This window comes from Taudactylus pleione, unplaced genomic scaffold (genome assembly GCF_031769625.1).
Source record: "Taudactylus pleione unplaced genomic scaffold, aTauple2 ptg000602l, whole genome shotgun sequence".
NCBI classification, from domain to species: Eukaryota; Metazoa; Chordata; class Amphibia; order Anura; family Myobatrachidae; genus Taudactylus; species Taudactylus pleione.
In genome coordinates this window covers 7,248,061-7,269,239 of record NW_028285004.1, presented here as the reverse complement: position 1 = coordinate 7,269,239, position 21,179 = coordinate 7,248,061, and the positions used below count along the sequence as shown (strand labels likewise).

The 21,179-nt window shown below is 48.4% G+C and overlaps 1 protein-coding gene across 1 annotated transcript in view; it reads left to right on the top strand.

The window, feature by feature from the left end:
- The window catches only part of TPR (translocated promoter region, nuclear basket protein), a 294,162-nt gene that overhangs the window by 132,650 nt on the left and 140,333 nt on the right, over positions 1–21,179 (top strand). The window contains exons 19-23 of the mRNA XM_088453921.1: positions 4,060–4,194; positions 4,826–4,966; positions 5,048–5,213; positions 5,340–5,506; positions 6,132–6,284. Coding sequence (XP_088310047.1) covers positions 4,060–4,194; positions 4,826–4,966; positions 5,048–5,213; positions 5,340–5,506; positions 6,132–6,284 — 762 coding nt within the window. The remainder of the gene's footprint in view (positions 1–4,059; positions 4,195–4,825; positions 4,967–5,047; positions 5,214–5,339; positions 5,507–6,131; positions 6,285–21,179) is intronic.

Sequence of the window (21,179 nt, the reverse complement as noted above, 5' to 3'; positions counted from 1 at the left end):
CTTACAGGAGCCATTACTCGTCCTGCTAGGGCTACGGCCTGTGGGCAAAAGCCATTGAGATTTGGGCAGAGGCCCTAGAAGAGACATTCCCCCATGATGCTTCAGGGGAACAACTATCCTCCATATCTCGCATTAGAGATGCAGCTTCCTACTTAGAAGAAGCAGCTATGGATACAGCTCTTCTGGCCTCCAGGATATCTGCCACTTCGGTAGTATTGTTTGGCACGGTTCCTGGAAAGCAGACTCCGGTTCAAAAAGGGCTGTGGAGTCCCTTCCTTATTCTGGAGATATCATATTTGGTGCAGATTTAGATAAAATTGTCACTACTTTGGCAGCTTCCAAGACTGCGTTCCAGCCCTCTACATATAATACAAAGCCTCAGACATCATCCGGTCCTTTCGCTCTCAAGGAAAAGCTAAGGGTTAGACCTTTCCACGGCAGCAGGCATCAGCCAAGGCCTCCAAGCCTAGGACCAAACAAGCCTGGGCTACTAGACGTCCACCTGTCTGAGGACAAGCCTACAGCCTGACGGGGCAGGCCTCCGGGTGGGAGGCCGACTACTTCAATTCGCCCACTTTTGGCGTCAGACCACATCAGATGCCTGGGTAAGAGAAGTGGTCTCCCACTGATGTGCTCTATCCTTCCTAAGGTGACACCCCCCCCCCCCCCCCCATCAATAGCAGTTATTTTTCCCAGGGCCTCCTTGCTGCCCCAAAAAAGCCCTTAATGAATTCAGCAGTAATAATCCCGGTCCACTCTTCACATCGAGGCAAGGGCTGCTATTCTACCCTTTTCCTGGTTCAGAAACTCATCGGCCTATCCTCAAATCTCTGAACAAGTTTATCAGGGTGCCCAGGTTTCATATGGAAACTCTCCGCTCTATTATCCTGGCTATGGAGCCTGGGGAATTTATGGTGTTTTTTGACATTCAGAACGCTTACCTACATGTACCTATAGCGCCTTCTAATCAACAATATCTCCAGTTTGCTATCCTACAGCAGCATTAACAATTTCAGGCCCTACTGTTTGGCCTCTCAACGGCCCCGCGGGTCTTTATCAAAATCATAGCAATTATGGCGGCCTCCCTTAGTCGCCAAGGGATCAGACTACTCCCATACTTGGACTATCTCTTGCTGTTGGCCAGCTCCTCAGATTCTTCAGTCGTCTGCAGGTAACAATTGCCTTCCTACAAACGCACGCGTGGCTGATCAACTGGCAAAAGTCTTCCCTGACACCTTCTCAAAGAATGGTACATTTAGGAGCCCTCTTGGACTTTCAGGTTCAGAGGATCTTTCTAACAGACGAGATCTCCTTAATACAACAGAGTGCGCAGACTGCTCCGCAGTCGCCGAGTGTCAATTCATTGGGATCAATGGTGTCCACCTTTGACATGGTGGAGTTTGCTCAGTTTCACTCCAGACCCCTACAACAACTGATCCTCTCCAGGTGGAACGGCCTACCCCATCTTCTTCAATCCCAAATGATGGACCTTCCCCCGGAGGTTTGCCTGTCCCTAGCCTGGTGGCTACAGACATTCTCTTTAGACAAGGGACGCCCCTTTCGGATACCGGTTTGGGCTCTCCTCGCCATGGACGCAAACCTCCGAGGGTGGGACGCAGTGAACGGTCAGCACTCCTTCCAGGGCCGCTGGATCCCAGTCGAGGCAAAGTACAGTCTGACAATGCCACGGCAGTGGCCTACCTCAATCACCAAGGAGGCACTGAGTCGGGCAGAAGTGTGTATACATGGACCAAATGCCATCTCCCAGTCATCTGTGGTATTCATCCCGGGAGTTCTCAATTTGGAAGCAGATTTTCTCAGCCGTCATGACATGCATGCAGGAGAGTGGTCTCTACATCCAGAAGTCTTTCAGCTCCCGGTGGACAAATGGGGTGTGCTGGATGTGGAGCTCATGGCCTCAAGACACAGCAACAAACTTCCAGTATATAGAACTAGGACAAGGGACCCCGACGCAGCCTTCGTGAATGCATTGTCAGTGAAATGAACCTTCCATTTGGCATTCCTCTTTCCCCCAATATCCCTGCTTCCTCGAGTTCTTCGGAAGATCAAGCAGGAAGGGGGCACAGTTCTGTTGATGGCTCCGGCTTTGCCCAGACGCCATTGGTAATCCGATCTTCAAAGTCTCTCAAACGTTCCTCTTCAACTTCCTCTACATGTACAACCTGTTGTCTCAGGGTCCATTTCTACATCCAGACCTGGCCCGTCTGTCTTTAACGGCTTGGCGCTTGAGACATCCCTCCTAACTGCTAAGGGATTTTCCAGCTCTGTGGTCCAGACTATGCTCAAGGGCCCGTAAAACTGCATTCGCCAGGATTGAACACAGAATATCGCATTCATATTTCCAATGGTGTGCTCCAAGAAACTATGACCCAAAGTTTTTAAGGTGTCTAGAATTCTTGCCTTTCTTCAGGCTGGATTGGATCTAGTCCTCCGCCTAGCATCTCTGAAAATTCAGGTCTCTACTTTATCCATCTGGTTCCAGCGTAGACTTGCTCCTCTACCAGATGTTCACACCTTCCTACAAGGTGTTCTACATATACAGCCTCCCTATGTCCCTCCTGTGGCTCCATGGGATTTGACAGTGGTGCTCCAAGCACTTCAAGAACCTCCATTCAGTAAATGTCAAGTGGCTCACTGCGAAGACTGTTTCTTCTGGCTATTGCATCTGCCCATAGGGTATCTGATTTAGAGGCGCTTTCTTGTCACTCTCCCTTTTTAATCGGGATAGGGAGGTTCTTGGAACACGCCCGGCTTCCTTCCCAATGTGGCCTCTCGTTTCGGAAATTGTGCTTCCGGCCTTTCAATCACCAGACCTCTTGGCAGATGAGGCCTCTTTGGATGTGGTCCGTGCACAAAAGATCTACGTGGACCGTACTACTTCCATCAGGAAATCAGACTCCCTATTCGTCCTATATGGATTCCACAAGAATGGATGGCCAGCTAACAGACTCTGGCCAGATGGATTCACATGACTCTCACGGGCTTACACGCATGCTGGCCTTTTTGTGCCGGCTACAGTATCTGCTCATTCTACTCGCTCTGTGGGTCCCACGTGGGCAGCCCGGCGTGGCGCCTCAGCTGAACAGCTATGCAGGGTGGCCACCTGGTCGTCTATCCACACCTTTCTTAGGTTTTATTCTTTGATACATTTGCCTCTCTGGATGCTTCCTTCAGGCATAGGGTTCTCCTATCAGCTCGGGAGCACTTCCTCCCTTGAACAACTGCTTTGGGACATCCCCATTGTCTACCTGTGGAGCCCTATGGACCCTGAAAAAGAAAAGTAGAGTTATGGTAAAACTTAACTTTGTTAACTTTTTTCTTTGAAACCCGCCCTGACACTCCTAGCTTATATGGGTTTCTTTTCTTGGTCACTTGTTTCTTTCTCTGTGTGAGAGTGTGATTCTTCCGTGTACCAGTTTTCCTTTTCTCCTCTCCTGCTCCTGCCTTGGGCTTGTTAACAAAACTGCGTTGCCCTCAGGCTGTGGGTGGGGGTATAGGGGGGAAGGACCAGAGCATCCTTGGATTGAAAAGCTTTGCTGTTGGTGTCCGGTCCTCCAAGGTCCCACCTACACCCCATTGTATCCCTATGGACTTCAAAGAAAGAGTTAACATAGGTAGGTTTTACCATAACTCCTTATCGCGAGTGCATCTGCTGGTGTGTACTGTGACAGACTTAGTTCGCAAACTGTTCAGGTTGGCCCTGAAGCACAGCTGATGGCGATATATAAAAGGTATACCGGTGCATCTGCGTGTGTGTGTAGGTAACTCGTGAACTGCCTCTACACTTGCTGCTGCGACCACTGACCCCTCAACTGTGCGGACCCTGTTGAGTTGTCAGTCCAGACACAATGAGTGGCCAGTTGGTAAATGTGTATAGCTTACTAATTGGCCACTCAGACGGCAGATCGTTCTACTGAAAGATATGTTTTTCTAGTGTGTACCCAGCATTAGATTTCTATTTTCTCTGTCACAAGATAAATGTATTTGGTTATTACTTTTGCTGATTCATTAACTTGTTTTCATTCTGTTTATAATAAGGTAAGGGCAGAAAACTTAAGGCGAGAAAAGGAACTTTTGAAAGTGACTGAAACCCGTCTTTCTCAAGAAAGAGAGTCCTTACTTGCTGAGCAAAGGGGCCAAAACTTACTGCTCACTAATTTACAAACTATCCAGGTCAGTATATTAAGTGTTCAAGTGAAGGGGAGGGGGGTTGTACAGGAGTGGACTGAACTGAACTAGCAACATAATGGTAGAGGTGTGTAATTCAAAATTGAATTGTTTAGTAATAAAAATGCCATTCCTTTTGATCCAATTATTGGATACTGTAAACCTTGGAGTATGGAGGCTCACCAATGTGTGGACATATTAAAACTCTACATGGAGTCTAAACTACCACTCCATCTGCTGTTATTAAAGTGCCCACAGGGGTGGGTGGTTTTCTTATGGAGCATACACACGGTCAGATTTGTCAGATGAACGATTTTTGACTGCATTAAAACTAATGGAATGGTAAAAGTCTGACTGCAAACACATCAGATGTCAGATATCGTTATCTGACCATAGGGAACGCGCATCGTTCATATCTGAAGGAAAATCTGACATATCTGTCAGATGAACGATTTTTTAAATCGTTATCGTTCAGATCTGAAGAAAAATCTGACCGTGTGTATGCACCATTATACTTTTGCTGCTGTATTGGTCATTCATTTTCTTTTTTTTTTTTTTTTTTTTTTTTTTGATAGAAGGGTCTTGCATGTTTCAAAGTTTTTTTTTTTGTTTTTTTGTTTTCCTTCCTTCCTTTTAGGTTACCCTCGAAAAGTCTGACACAGAAATCAGGCAACGTTATAACAACCAGGTTGAAAGGCTAGAGCAAGAGTTAAACCAAGTTAAGAAGAAATTAGAATATGAATTGGAACAGAAACACTTGCTGAGCAAAAATCAAGATGTGAGTATTTATTGTGCTCTGTTCAGAAGTCTTTCTTCAACTGTTTTATAGAAGCAGGCTGGTAATACTTGTGGTTTTCAGGTTCAGATTTTGGATCTTAAAAGACAGTACGAGTCAGAGGTAAATCTTCACAATAATACAAGGGAACTTCTAAAAAATTCAAACAAAGAAATCTCTACATTGAAGCAACATCTTGGTAACTTTGAAGCTCAATTGGCCCGTTCAAGCCAGACATCATCCAGCAAAGGTAGTCTTTTGGACTTTTTTTTTTTTTTTTTTCTAAGAAATTATAATCTGCAGATCTTCATGTCCTCTGTCATAAGTATGTAGTTTTCAGGATTAATATTTTACATTAAACATTTAATTATCCAAGATGCTGATGATAAAGGTGAAGATATTGAAGAGTTAAAGAATAAACTGGCACAGTCCGAGGAGCAAATTAATGACCTGAAAGAGAGGATAAAAACTTCAACTAGCAATGTGGAGCAATACAGAGAGGTTGTCCTTGGTTTGGAAGAATCTTTGAACAAGGAAAAACAGGTAAAGTTGAGCATTGTCTTGAAACCAAAACATAGTTATCTGATTATTTGATAAATAGAAGTTTTGATCTTAAAGGGGAGAATTCAATTGTTAGCGCTGTGCATGTAATTAATGGATGTCTATTGGAGCAATTCAATTGTTGCTCTGATCAGACGCCCATTGGTATTGTACATGCCCAAAAGGATGGGGTTTAGATGTGAAAAGTTGTTAACCCCGTCTAAAATCATGGTTTGGGCATCTAAACTAAGGATTATTCAAACGGTGGTTTGTATGCCCAAACCAGGATTTTAGACGGGGTTAACCACTTTTCACATCTAAACCCCGTCCTTTTGGGCATGTACAATATCATTGGGTGTCTGATCGGAGCAACAATTGAATTGCTCCAATAGACGTCCATTAATTACATGCCCAGCGTTAATAAATTAATCCCCTCCCCCAGAGAGTTTCAAAATGTGTACGAGATGCTTGGCAGTAAATCTGTGCTCCCTGTTTAAAACAAATTAATATTTAGCAAAATGTAATGGATACTGTAGGAGCAAAGAAAGTGTGGCAATTGCAATAACTGCCCTGCATTGGGCAGTCTCTAAGCATATATTGATCAGCGCTTTATCAATGTGTTTGGAAGGTTACTGAAGAGGCACAAAAAACCATAGAAACGCGCCTGAAGGAGGCCTCAGAGTACCAGGCCCAACTGGAGAAGAAACTGATGGAAGCGGAAAGGGAGAAGCAGGAGCTTAGGGATGAGAAACATAAAGCTGTTGAAAACATGGAGCAACAGGTTTGGTCTTCCCCTAAAATACGTTGATACCAATATTAAGTTATATTCTGAGAGCATGCTATAACTACTCTGCTGTCTATTTTAAAGACACTAATATTGCTTTCATAATTGCCTTTTAATTCATGCACTATTTTCTCTTGAGATTGGTTAATTTTAAGCCTCAAACATTACCTTTGGTGATTGACAATAAGGGCACACCCCAATAGAATAAATGTAATAGCTTCCACCACCTATTATACATGTTGCACGGCCATTTAGATAGTTGGCTTTGGCTAAAGCTTGGAGAAGTTCAGTTAAAAAAACAAAAAACAGGCTGTACAGTAGTGTTAAGCTTTAGTTGATTGGTTTGCAGATAAACGTAGAAAGTTTTAATTGTGAGCTTTCCACAGGTAACTATACTACTTTTATAAACAATAAGGTAGATGTACTAATCATCGAGAGTGATAGAGTTGAGAGAGAAACTGCCAACCAATCCGCTCCTTACGGTCATTTTTCAAACACTGCCTGTAACATGAGTTAGGAGCTGTTTGGTTGGTACTATATCTCCCTCCACTTTTTCTCTCCAAGGCTTAGTACATCTTCCCAACAAAGGTTAAAATACACATGGGTCATTAAGCCTTTTTTCTACTTCAGGGTCCATAGGGTATCCACAGGATACCTTGGGGTATAGGTGATGATGTCAGGCATTGGGCACCATAGAGTTAAGTTTTCAGCCTCCCAGTATGCTTTAGGGTCCCCCTCCTATACCCCGCCCCCGAGCCAAGGCATCTGTTTCGTTGGTGCCCGGCTGGGAGTCGGATGCACCTGGTTAGAGGGGGGCTAAGGATAGCCCCTGAAGTTTTCTACAAGGCAGCTGTGGCTGCACATCTGGAAGTACAGCATGGATAGTCATTCTTGACGTCCATGCTGTCTTCCCTACACCTCCGCCGGTACCAGAACGCCGGTACTGATCCGGGGATGCTGGTAGGCATCTGGGGTCACAGCTTGCGGTGACCCCAGATGTTTGGGACCATGGCTGGATTTAAGGGGGACAGCAGGTAAGCAGCGGGGTCCCGCGGTGGGTTCCTGCTGGAACATGGTCCGGAGTCCCCAGGCAGGGGGCTCCCTGGGGACTGGCTGCAGCGTGGAGCTAGGTTACGGACCTGCGCTTCCACTACCCCCCTGGGACAGCGGACCGCAGCTGAGCGGTAGCGCTGCGGCGTCCCAGGGATTAATTGCATGCCAGGGGAGCGCGCCTTCCCTGTACACAGCCGGCGCCTCCCCCGCTGCACACAGCCTCTCTGTACTTCCCGATTGGCCCTGAGGCAGCGCTCCTCCCCCAGGCCGGCCTCCTCTGCTCCTCGGTGGCCATCTTTCCTGAAGCATGGTGGACGCTGCTGATCGGTGGCATCGTGGTCTGGGTTCCCCGGCATACCTCTTGGAACAGGTCTGTGTATGCAGCGCTGTGTCCTACCAGACTCTGGGCCTGATTCAGAGCCGGACGATATTTTCGCTCGCTCGTTCAGAAAAAGGGGCCGGCTATTTAAATTGAGCGCTCGCTCTTTGCGGTCTGTTGACGCCTCTGAGCGAGCGAACGAAACGTGCTCGCTATTTTGTAAAGACGCCCCCTGGCCGCTCTCATCCTACGTCATCTCCGCTATTTATTTGAGCGATTACATCGAAAGGCGTCTGAACTGCTCGCAGTGCTTGTGGTTGGATTTTCCTACCGCAATCATGCGAACAGTTCAGGCTAAGAAACAACCAAGTGACGTGGTCGATGACGCTGCTTTGTTAATTATGCACACCCTTAAAACGCCCGTTTTGACCGTTTGGCACGCCTGCGTTCGGATCTCCACTCCCAGTTTTCAAGCACCTTCCCCTGTTACCACCCACAAACGCCTCATCCTGTCACTCAAATTAGCAGGCACTCGCAATTTTGCGAACACACGTTTTCCGACCGCACTGACTGGTTGGCGCATGCGCATTACGACCCATACGCATGCGCAGATGTGCGAACATCGCTCGGAGCGAACGAGCGGCTCTGAATCAGGCCCTCTGTGTCTGCGTAGTTGAGGATCAGCGCTGATAGTGCAGGGATTGATTTCTTTGCATGGTATGTGACTGCTGCTAGCGTCTGCTGCCTGTACTTTCACTTTCTACTGTCAGCCTTTTCACTGTCCCTGCTCTTCTTCTGCTAAAGCCCGTGCGGTGATTGCAGGGTGGTTCTCCCACTATACTAACGCGTTTCAGTGAGAGGGGTCACATACTTGCCATCATGTCTGAGAGTGATTTTCCTCTCCAGCTTCTGTGTACTACGTGTAAGGTACTTATAGCGGAGGGGCAGGGTAGCGCGGAGGGGCTATGTCGGCAGTGTTTTTATTGACGCGGCCAATTACTGTCATGGCTCCGGTTCAGGAACCGCCCTGGGCTTGTTTCGCTAAAGCGCTTACAATCCTAGTGGGCCAGTTAGCTCCGCAACCAGCGTTCCCTCAGATGGGATTGCCCCAGCAGTCAGTGGTGTCGTCACCCATGCAGGGGTTCCCGAGACAACTGATGGTACCCCACAGTCTCCCTATTTCCCCTCCTCCGGTCTCTCAGGAGCCTGCGTGGGTTAATTCTCTGACAAGTTCTGTGCAGCATTTGTCAGACGTGTTACAAGGGGAGTCTGCGTTGCGGCCTCATAAGCGGACGGTGGCGTCTGTCTACTCCTTATGAGGATGACTAGGGGACGACCAATGATGGGGAGATTCTGGATCTTTCGGACTAAGAACCTCTCCGTACTAAAGAGTCGGACGCTAAGTCTAAGGTTTATATACCTGGCCTTATTCGTGCAGTCCGCACAGCTTTAGTTATTGAGGATGATGAACCTCCGGTATCAAAATCCAAATATGCCTTTTTCAAGGATGTTAAGGGTTACGCCAGTGTTTCCTCTTTCGGGTCAATTGGTGGACCACTTACAGGAGGCGTGGAAACATCCTGGCAAACGGTATCAGCCTCAAAGACGTTTAGCAGTGGCTTATCCGTTTGCGGACAGTTATTTTGCTAAGTGGGAATCCCCGCCACAGGTGGATTCCAATGTGACACGCCTGGTCCGAAGTGCCACGTTGCCCATGCCCTCCTTGTCCTCCTTAAAGGATGCCACGGACCGTAAGGTGGAAATCTGCCTAAAGTCCGTTTATTTCCTTGCCGGGGGGGGGGCAGCCAGGCCGGCTATGGCCATTTGTTGGGTAGCCCGAGCTATGGAGCGCTGGGCAGATAGTTTAGAGGCGTCTTTCGATTCCGACTGTTCGGCTGAACAGACCGAGTTGATGGGCAATCTCCGGGATTTCAGCCACTTACATTAATGAAGCGGCTTTAGATATCAGTACCCTGACTTCTCGGATTTCTTCGGCAGCGGTGGTGGCTCGTCGCACCTTATGGTTGCGATCTTGGAAGGCTGACGCTGATTCCAAAAAGGGCTTGGAAGCTTTGCCTTTTAATGGAGAAGTCCTATTTGGTCCGGATCTGGACAAAATTGCAGCCACGCTGGCGGCAGCCAAATCGGCATGTCTCCCGTCTGCTGCAGTTCCTTCCAGTTCAGGTACGTCGTCCTTTCGGCCTTACAGGGCCCAGGGTAGGCCTAAAGCACAGTCCTTTCCCCGACAGGCTGGCCCCAAGAAATCGGCCAAGCCCCGGAAGCAGGCCTGGAGTACCAGACGTCCGGCCCCTAAGTCCGATGACTAACCTGCGGCCTGACGGGCGGGCCCCCCTTTGGGGGTCACAAAGTGGGAGACCGCCTGCTACGGTTCGCCCAGTGTTGGCCGGTAACCCCGACAGACAGTTAGGTTCACGAGGTTGGTTCTCACAGGTATGCCCTCTCCTTTCGGCACAGACCCCATCCCGATTCTTCACCACGGGTCTTCCATCAGACCGGAACAAAGCCACGGAACTGCGGAAGGTTTTGCCGAGGTTTCGGATGGAGACCCTACGGTCCATCATTCTGGCGCTGGAACCTGGGAATTACATGGTGTCGTTGGACATACAGGACGCTTACCTGCTTGTCCCTATTCTTTCGCGCCATCAACAGTTCCTCAGGTTTGCAATCCACAACGATCACTTCCAGTTCCGGGCGTTACCTTTTGGCCTGGCGACAGCACCATGTGTGTTCACCAAGGTTATGGCGGTCATGGCGGCTTCCCTGCGGCTGCAGGGAGTCCGCATGTTGCAGTACCTAGACGACCTTCTGTTGGTAGCAGGATCACCGGAGCTCCTTCTACACCATTTGGATCTGACGATTGCAGTACTGCAACGGCACAGCTGGTTGATAAACTGGCAAAAGTCCACCCTGATACTGTCTCAGCGGATTCTGCCCCTCGGAGCCTTGTTGGACTCCGGACAGCAGAGGATCTTTGTGACGGGGGAAAAGATCTCTGCCTTGCAGTTGAGGGTGCACAGTTGTCTGCAGAGTCGCCGTGTGTCTCTTCACTCGGCAATGAGGTTACTGTGCTCCATGGTGTCCGTATTCGACATGGTGGAATATGCCCAGTTTCACTCCAGACCTCTGCAGCAAATTGATCCTGTCCAAATGGAATGGACTGCCTCAGAGTCTCAAATCCCAGACGATGGTGCTCACTCCGGAGGTTCGCCTGTCCCTTGCCTGGTGGTTGCCTGGTGGTTGCAGACAACCCATCTCAACAAGGGTCGTCCGTTTTGGGTGGCCAACTGGGTCCTATTGACAACAGACGCCAGTCTTCGGGGCTGGGGAGCGGTCACTGGTCCACACTTGTTCCTGGCCAGATGGACTCAGGCGGAAAAGGAGCTTCCGATAAATATCTTGGAACTCCGCGCCGTTTTCAATGCTCTCCAGCAGGCCCATTGGGTTTTCCAGGGTCATCCCGTGCAGGTCCAGTCGGACAACGCCACCACCGTGACCTACATAAATCGGCAAGGAGGAACCCGAAGTCGGGTGGCACTCGTAGAGGTGTCCCGCATCATGATTTGGGCGGAGCGCAATCTCCTGGCCATATCAGCGGTATTCATCCCGGGAGTCCTCAACTGGGAGGCCGACTTTCTCAGTCGCCAGGACGTTCATCCGGGGGAATGATCTCTGCACCAGGACGTCTTTCAACTTCTGGTGGACAGGTGGGGTCTTCCAGAGATCGACCTCATGGCGTCACGGCACAAGAACAAGTTGCCGGTGTACGGGTTTCGCACAAGAGATGAAAAGGCGTCTCTGGTGGATGCTCTGTCCGTCCAGTGGACGTTCCGGTTTGCTTATCTCTTTCCTCCGTTTTCCCTTCTTCCGCGGGTAATCCGGAAATTCAAACGGGAAGGTGGGACGCTCCTGTTGAAAGCTCCCACGTGGCCCAGACGGCACTGGTTCTCAGACCATCAGGGTCTGTCCGTGGACATTCCTCAGCGGTTGCCGCTACGACCGGACCTACTGTCACAGGGTCCTTGTCTTCACCCAGACCTGACTCGGCTGTCTTTGACGGCATGGCTGTTGAGATGGCCATGTTAAGGTCCAGGGGGTTTTCCAGCTCTGTAGTACGAGCTATGGTAAGAGCTCGGAAACAGTCTTCTGCAAGAATATACCATCGTGTGTGGCATATGTTCTTCCAGTGGTGTCGACCGAGAGGTTATGCACCTCGGGAGTTCCGTCTGTCTATAGTGCTAGTCTTCCTACAGGTGGGACTAGACCATGGGCTTCGCCTTGCTTCTTTGAAGGTGCAGGTTTCTGCCCTGTCTGTCTGGTTCCATCTTAGGATTGCTACAATCCCTGATGTGCGAACCTTTATGCAAGGCGTTCTTCGAATTCAGCCACCATTTGTTCCACCGGTGGCGCTTTGGGATTTGGCTGTGGTCCTGAGGGCTCTCCAGGGACCGCCGTTTGAACCACTGGGCTCAGTGGATCTTAAATGGCTGACAGCTAAGACTGTTTTCCTTCTGGCCATTGCTTCGGCCAGACGTGTTTCTGATTTAGGGGCTCTCTTGTAGACCCCCTTTCTTGATTTTTCATGGGAACAGGGCGGTGCTGCGCACTCGTCCTGATTTTCTTCCCAAAGTTGTTTTCATATCAACGAGGAAATCGTTGTGCCGGCTTTTAACTCACCTGACCTTTCAGTGGGTGAGGCCACTCTGGACGTTGTGCGGGCCTCAAGGATTTAAGTTGACCGCACTCCTTCGTTTAGGAAGTCGGATGCCTTGTTTGTCATCTATGGCTTCCGTAAAAAGGGTTGGCCTGCTTCAAAGCAAACTTTGGCAGTTTGGATCCATATGGCAATTTAAGAAGCTTATCTTCATGAAGGCCTGCCGGTTTCATCCTCTGTGAGGGCTCATTCCACTAGGTCTGTGGGTCCTTCGTGGGCAGCTCGACGTGGTGCCTCTGCAGTCCAGATCTGCAAGGCTGCCACGTGGTCCACTGTCCATACCTTTGTAGGTATTACGCGTTTGACACCTTTGCCTCTCAGGATGCTTCCTTCGGGCGGCGGATTCTCCTTTCAGCACAGGAGCGTGCCCACCCTTGAAGGATACTGCTTTGGGACATCCCCAGGGTATCCTATGGATACCCTATGGACCCTGAAGTAGAAAATATGAGATGGTAAGAACTTACCTTTTGTTATCTCTATTTCTACGAAGTCCATAGGGTTCCACAGAACTCCCGCCCTGTCGCACAGGCTTTGCTCTGGTCACCGGTTTTTCCGTCTCCCTTTGGTGAGAATGTGATTCTTGTGTGTGTCCAGATCTTTTTTCTCTCTCTTCCTTCTCCTCCTCAGGCCTATGGCTTGGTACGTAACTGAGATACCTTGTCTCGGGGGCGGGGTATAGGAGGGGGACTCTAGTGCATCCTGGGAGGCTGAAAACTTAACTCTATGGTGCCCGATGCCTGACGTCATCACCTATACCCCAAGGTATCCTGTGGAACCCTATGGACTTCGTAGAAATAGAGATAACAAAGGTAAGTTCTTACCATATCTCATATTATCACTCCCCAACAACCCATGTCCTCCTTCCCCTAAACTTAGACTAAAGCTGGGCATCCACTATACAGTTTTCTGTCAGATATCTGTCCAATCTGGCTGGCTGGAATGAAAACCTGGTAATGTATGGGAGCAAATGACAGTCGATCATATGGTTTTAAACACTGAAAAAGGTAAAAAAAATTGTTTAAATTGGTTAAATTGTGTTTTTATCCAATTTGTCTGAACATCCATTTTTGACTATTTTCCAGTGTTTGTGAGCAAATGGACGATTGCCATTTGCTCCCATACTGTACATTACCAGGTTTTCATTCCAACCAGCCAGATTGGACACATATCAGACAGAAAATTGTATAATGGATGCCCAGCTTTACACATCTACCCTGGGAAACACCGGATTCCTTTAAAGATAAATATGGGGTTGGAGGTTGTTGAGTTGCCATTTGACCTCCTATGTTGTCATATCATTAGGTTATAGGTGTGTGGGGTTTTTTATTTTTTTAAGTGAAGGACTGTAGTAAACTACTGTGACAAGTGTCTGTTTCCCCTTTTGATAAGCACTTTACACTGTAGCATTTATACAGATGTGGCCACATACATCTTACCTCCGTGCTCTACAGGTCGTGTTAAACATAACGCATGAGCACCATGTGATTCAGTAGCGCAAAGCGTATCTTCCTGCGACTTTTTACCTTCAAATGCATCTTATTCGCGAAGCAAATAGGATGCACAAGCAGCTTCTGATTATAATATACGGCATGCCTATATTCTGCGTGTGTCCTAGTTGCATTGCTTTGCGAATAAGACCTTTTTGAAGGCAAAGAGTTGCACAAAAAGATGCTCTGCGCTACTGAGTCACGCCACGGCATGGCACGACTAGAATAGCTGTTTAACGCACAAGAAAGTAAGATGTATGTGGTGACACATGTACTATTCCGGATGTTCCCCCTCCTCCCCCCTCCATTACCTGCAGGTATTATTTAGGACTGGCTTATACATCTTGATCTACAGGCAAATCATCAGACCTACAATTTTGTGTTTAATCCGAAAATTTCTATTCTATGTGGTCTATCCAATTAGGTGCAATGAGCGAGTCTTCGAATTTGCATAGCGAATTCATTTTGCAATCCAATTAGCAATCTTCCTTTCGCACCTCTCTGAGGGTGAGAGATGGGAGGGAAAATCTTTATTTTAAGGTTAAAGGGGTCAATCCAATTAGGTGCGAATTGCGAGAAGCAAGTTTGTTTCATGAAACTCGCAGACTGCGCATCGAAGCGCGCTCCTGAGAATTCTCTAATCCAATTAAAAATGCTTATTTGTACTACTTGCAACGGAGGGGTGTGAATTGACTGCCAAATGAGATTTGTCATTAGGGGGGGTGTCCAATTGGTTCAGCACAGTGTCCCATCATTATGGGGTCAATCCAATTAGGTGCGAGTTGCTATTTTCTCTTCGACTATATTTTGCAATCCAATTAGCAACTCTCATTGAATCAGTCAGACTGAATTCACATCTTTCCATTCGCAAGTCCCTGAGGGTGAGATGGAAAGGAATCTTTATTTCAAGGTTAAAATGTCGGGACAGTGCTGAACTTCTTGGACCCCTTTCCCCAACCCTAATGACTAACTAGGCATTTGGATGTTTCCAATTGGCTTAATTAGTCCAATAATTATGTAATTTTTGGGGGTAAAAAAAGTAATCAAATTACCCCAAAATCAACTTTTCATTAGTTTAGCTACTCCAAATTTCATTTCAATATTTTTTTTTTTTTATTGAAAAATAATTATTTCATAGATTACAATTTTTCAAGATGCCCTCAAAGTACCCCAAAATCACCCTTTTTTAATATATATATTTTTTTTGCATTTTTCCTTTGAGTTTAAACATACATTTTCTTGCATTTAAAAAAAAAATACAAATCAGCCATTTGACACCATTTAAAGACCTACAGTACCTTCCTAATGCCCCCAAACAGCCTACTGTGCGGTCCTGCTAACGAAATTATCCATTTTGGGCGGTCCAGGATGGTCTCCCCACTTTTTCATGCACTTCTCTCAAATCTCATTTGGCAGTCAATTCGCACCACTCCGTTGCAAGTAGTGAGAATAGGAATTTTTTATTGGATTGGAGAATTCTCCGGAGCGCGCTTTGATGCGAAGTCTGCGAGTTTCAGGAAACAAACTCACAATTCGCACCTAAATGGATTGACCCCTAGAATGGATTAAAAAAGACCAATAATTCAATTAAGATGGATTTATTAAGGTGTGCTAGCAAACTCTGTATTCTGGTCTGGGTAGCATAACAGAGTTTTTAAATGTAAATTCTGCTTTTCTCTGTGTTTGTAATTCTCACATGTGGTGATGTTGCAGCTTGTAATCCAAACTCATTTTTGTCACAATATCAACTTTTTGTAGCACATGTTTGTTTGTAATTAATTACTGACATCGGTAGTTTTTTACCAACTTCTTGTGGAACACTGAAACTTTAGGATTTAGAGGCTCAGCCTGGAGTTTGGGGATCTTAAATTCTTACCTAAAGGTCCACTCATATTTGCTGTTGTTGCATAGTTGTACTGGGGACATGGTAAAACGCTGCAGAAATAGAACAGAGTATGTATAGTGTTCAATCTTCCCCATCATAGCACCTTCAGGAGAGTCCCCTCTTTCAAATTGTGTGAACCTGAAACGTTATTCATGTGTGATTGCCAGAGAGCACCCCATGCACTGCAGGAATCAGAGTTCAGGGATTTGGGGATAGCTGGCATCAGTAAACTCGGGGGAACCCTTATTTGAAAAAGTAGCAGAAGACAGAAGTAATAATGCCACTGTGTAGGTCAGCAATTCCCAAACTTTTTCAAATAACGGCGCACTAGAGTATCAGCATTTTTTCTACGGCACCCCTGGGCCAAAAGTTTCTTATTGAGAAATCAAGCAAAAATGTTAAGTGAATTGTGCTTATGTCACCCTTAGGTTTAGTTATGTGGTGGTTGGCAGGGCCGTGCTTCTTTTTGTCATCATAGTTTTTGATTTGCAGTCATTAGCACTGGTTTTGTCAATCACACTGTCTAAAAATAATTTTATTTGGTACTTGACTACCTACAGGAGACACCCCTGAAAGTGCCCTGAGGCACCCCAGGGTGCCACGGCACCCAGTTTGGGATCCACTGGTGTAGGTCATTGGTACGGCCTCATCTAGAATACGGTGTTCAGTTCTGGAGTCCATGTCTCCAGAAGGATATAAATACATTAGAGACTGTACAAAGAAGGAGAACTAAAATGGTGCATGGCCTACATCTCAAAACTTACCACGAAAGACTAAGATCTTAATATGTATAATTTGGAGCAGAGAAGGGAAAGGGGTGACACGATTGAAACTTTCTACTTTAGGGTCCACAGGGATACCTTGGGGTATAGGTTGTTGGGGGACCAACATGGGCACCATGCAGTTAATTTTCAGCCTCACAGGATGCACTGGGCTCCCTTCCTATACACCGCACCCCGGCCAAGGCACCTTCAGTTTTGTAGGTGCCCGTCCGGAGTCGGGTGTTCCACGCAAGGTGGCTCAGCCCCTGAAGATTCTTCAAGAGCAGTGGTGTGGACAGTCCAGCAGACGTCAACAGCACCGCTCTGTCACCCCGCCGGCGCCGAGACCCAAGTACTGATCTGGGGACCTCTGCGGGCTACCGGGGTCTTCACTAGCAGGGACCCCGGAGGAACCCTAACTGTGTGCCGTCGTACAGGGACTTGGTAAGTAGCGGGCGTCCGCGGCGGGTGCTCGCCATTACACATTCTTCTATTCTTCCCCAGGGCTGAGGGCTCCCTGGGGGAAGAGGCCGTTAGTGGAGCCAGGCACTGAGTCCTGCGCTGCCACTAGACCACCTGGGAATGGGGAACGGAGAATGCAGAGGTACCGCTCCGGCGTCCCTAGGGTTAATAGCAGGCCAGGGGAGTACACCATACCTGTTTAACAGCTGGCTCCTACCCTGCTGCTTAGCGTGCCTTCCGGGCGCGCTATTAATCTCCCCCGGCTCCTCCTCACTGCAGAGCTCCGGCGGCCATCTTTGCTGATAGGCAGCAGAGTCAGTGGTGGAATCGGGTCCCCCTCTACATACTCTCCCTCCAAGGCTCTGAGGTATATGTAGTTAGCGCTTGTCCTACCAGGTACAGAGCCTGTGTAGTTGACAATAAACGCCATTAGAGCACTGCTCTGCATTGTATGTGACTTATGCTAGTGCTGTCTGTCTGTGTATTCTTAATCACTGTCACCCATTTTAACTATCCCTGTTTTTTCTCATTGCTAGACCCCTACAGTACAGGTGCTGTTTGGGGGGGGGGGGGGGGTTATTTTGTGTTACAGATGGTTTCTCTGGGCATAAGTGTCACATACATTGTGTCTGCTACCATGTCAGGTAGTGAGGAGAATGTGCAGAGTTCTGCACCTGTCCTGATTTCCTGCATCAGATATAAGGCAGAAATTGGGGAAGAGGAGGCTGATAGGTGAGGCTTATGTGCTACATGTGCGCTCCCAGGCCCTTCTCAGGTTTCCTGTAATGCTCAGGATCCCTCTTGGGCCTGTTTGGCTAAGGCAATAACAGCCCTGGCGTCTCTCTGCTCCAACCGTGTACTCTCCCATGGGGTTTACGCAGCAGCCGTTGGTCCCGGCTCCCTTACAGTGGTACCCCGGGCAGATGGTGGTGGTGCAGTGCCCCCCTCAACCTACGCCTCAGGTGTCTCCAGAACTTAATTGGATGAACCCTCTGTAAGGGTCGGAACCGTGGTAGGCAGAGTATTCCCAGGTATAGCCGCTTAGGCCGGCTAAAAGGCTGCTATTGTCATCCCTGTCTACCCATTAGGAGGAGGAAGACATGACGTCAGATGATGGTGAGAATCTGGATATCTCATGATTCTGAACGTCCTAAATATATAAATAAATATATATATAAATAATATCCCAGTCCTCATATGGGAGGTCATGGTGGTTTAGGACAAGGATTTGACTGAGAATAAGCCTATGCTTTATTTTAAAAATGTTAAGAGTGCGACCCTGCCTATGCCGTCCATGTCCTCTCTGAAAGATGCTACGGACTGTAGTGGAGGTATGTGAAGTCCATTTACTCTCTCGCTGGAGGGGCCGCCAGACTTGCTATGGCTGTATGCTGGGTGGCCAGAGCCATGGAGAAAATGGGCCAATGCCTTGGAAGCGTCATTATCTTCTGGGGCTACCAGTGAGCAAATTCTGCTGGTGGGTAATCTCTGGGATTCAGCTGCTTACATCAATGAGACAGCGTTCGATGTTAGCCTACTTACTTCAAGGATTTCTACGGTGACTATTTCAGCTCGCCGTCCCTTGTGGATACGCTCTAGGAGGGCAGATGCAGATTCCAAGAAGGGCTTGGAATGTTTACCGTATAATGATCAGGTCCTATTTGGTCCTGCTTTGGACAAGATTGTGGATACATTGGCGGCAGCAAAATCTGTGTGTCTGCCTTCTGCTTCGGCTCAATCGGTGTCTGGGACTTTGTCCTTTTGGTCCTTTGACCTCAGGGTGAGCCAGAAGTGCAGTCCTTTCCGAGACCCAGGAGCCAAGAAGACTACCAAGCCCAGGAAACAGGCTTGGAGCACCAGACACCCAGTCGCCTAGCCTGACGACAAACCCTCAGCCTGACTGGGCGGGCCTCCCCTTGGGGGACCCCAAGGTGGGAGACCGACTTCTTCAGTTCGCCCAGTGCTGGTGCCAGACCGCCACAGACATTTGGGTAAGGGAAGTGGTCTCCCACAGGTATGCCCTCTCCTTCCGCAGAAGGCCTCCCCATCAGTTCTTTACCACAGACCTTCATTCAAATTCAGTGAAGGCTCTGGAGGTTCACATGGTAGTACACTCTATGCTCCGGGAAGGGGTTATAGTGCCGGTCCCATTACCCCAAGGGGGGACGGGTTATTACGCCAACCTTTCTGGTGCAGAAACCAAACTGATTATACCGGCCTATACTCAACCTAAAGTCCTTAAACAAGTTTTTGAGGGTACCTCTGTTCAGAATGGAACCTCTGCGTTCCATTATTTTGGCTATGGAACCTGGGGATTTTATGGTGTCTCTGGATATTCAGGATGCCTACCTGCATATCCCGATAGCTACATCTCATAGTTTCCTCAGGTTTGCAGTAGCGACCCAGCATTACCAGTTTCAGGCACTACCATTTGGCGCCTCTACAGCTCCACCAAAGTCATGGCGGTTATGGCGGCACATCTGCGGCTGCAGGGGGTCCGCCTATTACCCTACCTGGACGACCTACTACTGTTAGCAGGTTCTCCAGAGGTACTTCACCACCATCTGCAACTGACGATATCTGTGTTGCAAACTAACGCATGGCTGATAAATTGGAAGAAGTAGTCCCTAACGCCTTTCCGGAGGATGCTCCATCTCGGGGCACTGTTGGACTCTCAACAGCAGAGGACAAGATCTTGGTGTTGCAGACGAAGGTTCGCAATTGTCTGCGAGATCAGAGTGTCCACCCACTCTGCAATTCGGTTACTGGGGTCCATGGTGTCGACGCTCGACATGGTGGAGTGTGCCCAGTTCCACTCGAGGCCTCTGCAGAAGTTAATCCTCTCCAGATGGGATGGGTTGCCCCAACGGCTAAACACTCAGATGATCGTGCTTTCTCCAGAGGTACGCCTGTCTCTGGCCTGATGGCAACAGACGTCTCATCTCAACAAGGGACGCCCCTTCTGGATCTCAGACTGGGTCCTTCTGATGACGGACACCTGTCTCCGGGGGTGGGGCGCTGTGACAGGTCCACACGTGTTTCAAGGCCGGTGGACAGTGGCGGAGTCTGCTCTTCCAATCCAACATATTGGAACTACGAGCAGTCTTCAGCGCTCTACAGCAAGCAAGGCTCTTTCTTCACAGGAAACCTGTGCAGATTCAATCAGACAACGCCACAACTGTGGCTTACATAAATCTTCAAGGAGGAACTCTAAGTCATGCGGCACTAAATAAGGTATCCCGCATTCTGACTTGGGCGGAAGGCAATCCACAAGCCATCTCGGCAGTGTTCATTCCAGGAGTGCTCAACTGGAAAGTGGACTTCCTCAGGCGTCACGACATGCATCCATGGGAATGGTCCCTTCACCAGGAAGTATTTCAGCTCCTAGTGGACAGGTGGGCATTCCAGAAATAGACCTCATGGCCACCAGACACAACCGCAAGCTGCGGGCGTACGGATCCCAAACAAGAGACGCAGAGGCTCTCTTGGTGGACGCTCTGTCGGTACGGTGGACCTTCCAGTTTGAGTACCTGTTTCCTCCGTTCTCCCTTCTTCCTCGAGTGCTTCGAAAGCTGAAGCAAGAAGGAGGCACGTTCCTGGTGGTGACTCCTGCGTGGCCCAGACGTCACTGGTACCCAGAACGTCGGAGTCTTTCAATCGACAATCCGTTGCTATTACCTCAATGCCTGGACCTGTTGTCTCGGGGTATTTGTCTTTACCCGGATCTGGGTCGTCTGTCTTTGACGGCGTAGCTCTTGAGACATCCCTCTTGGCGTCGAAGGGTTTTTCCAGCTTCGTGGTGAATACCATGCTCAGGGCTCGGAAGCCTGTTGCGGCCAGGACTTACCAAAGGGTGTGGCATACCTATTTTGAATAGTGTCGCCCTAAAGGGTATGATCCTCTGGTTTCGGGTTTCCAGAGTTCTAGCTTTCTTTCAAGCCGGCTTGGATCAGGGTCTACGCCTCGCTTCCTTTAAAGGTGCAGGTCTCTGATTTTGTTGGTGTGGTTTCAGCGTAGGATTGGTCCTCTTTCTGATGTCCGCACTTTATGTAGGGGGTCCTTCGCATACAGCCTCCCTTTGTCCCTCCAGTGGCTCCTTGAGATTTGTCTGTGGTCCTGAAGGCCCTACAAGTCCCCCATTTCAACCACTGGGCTCAGTGGATCTCAAATTGCTTACAGCTAAGGCTGTTTTT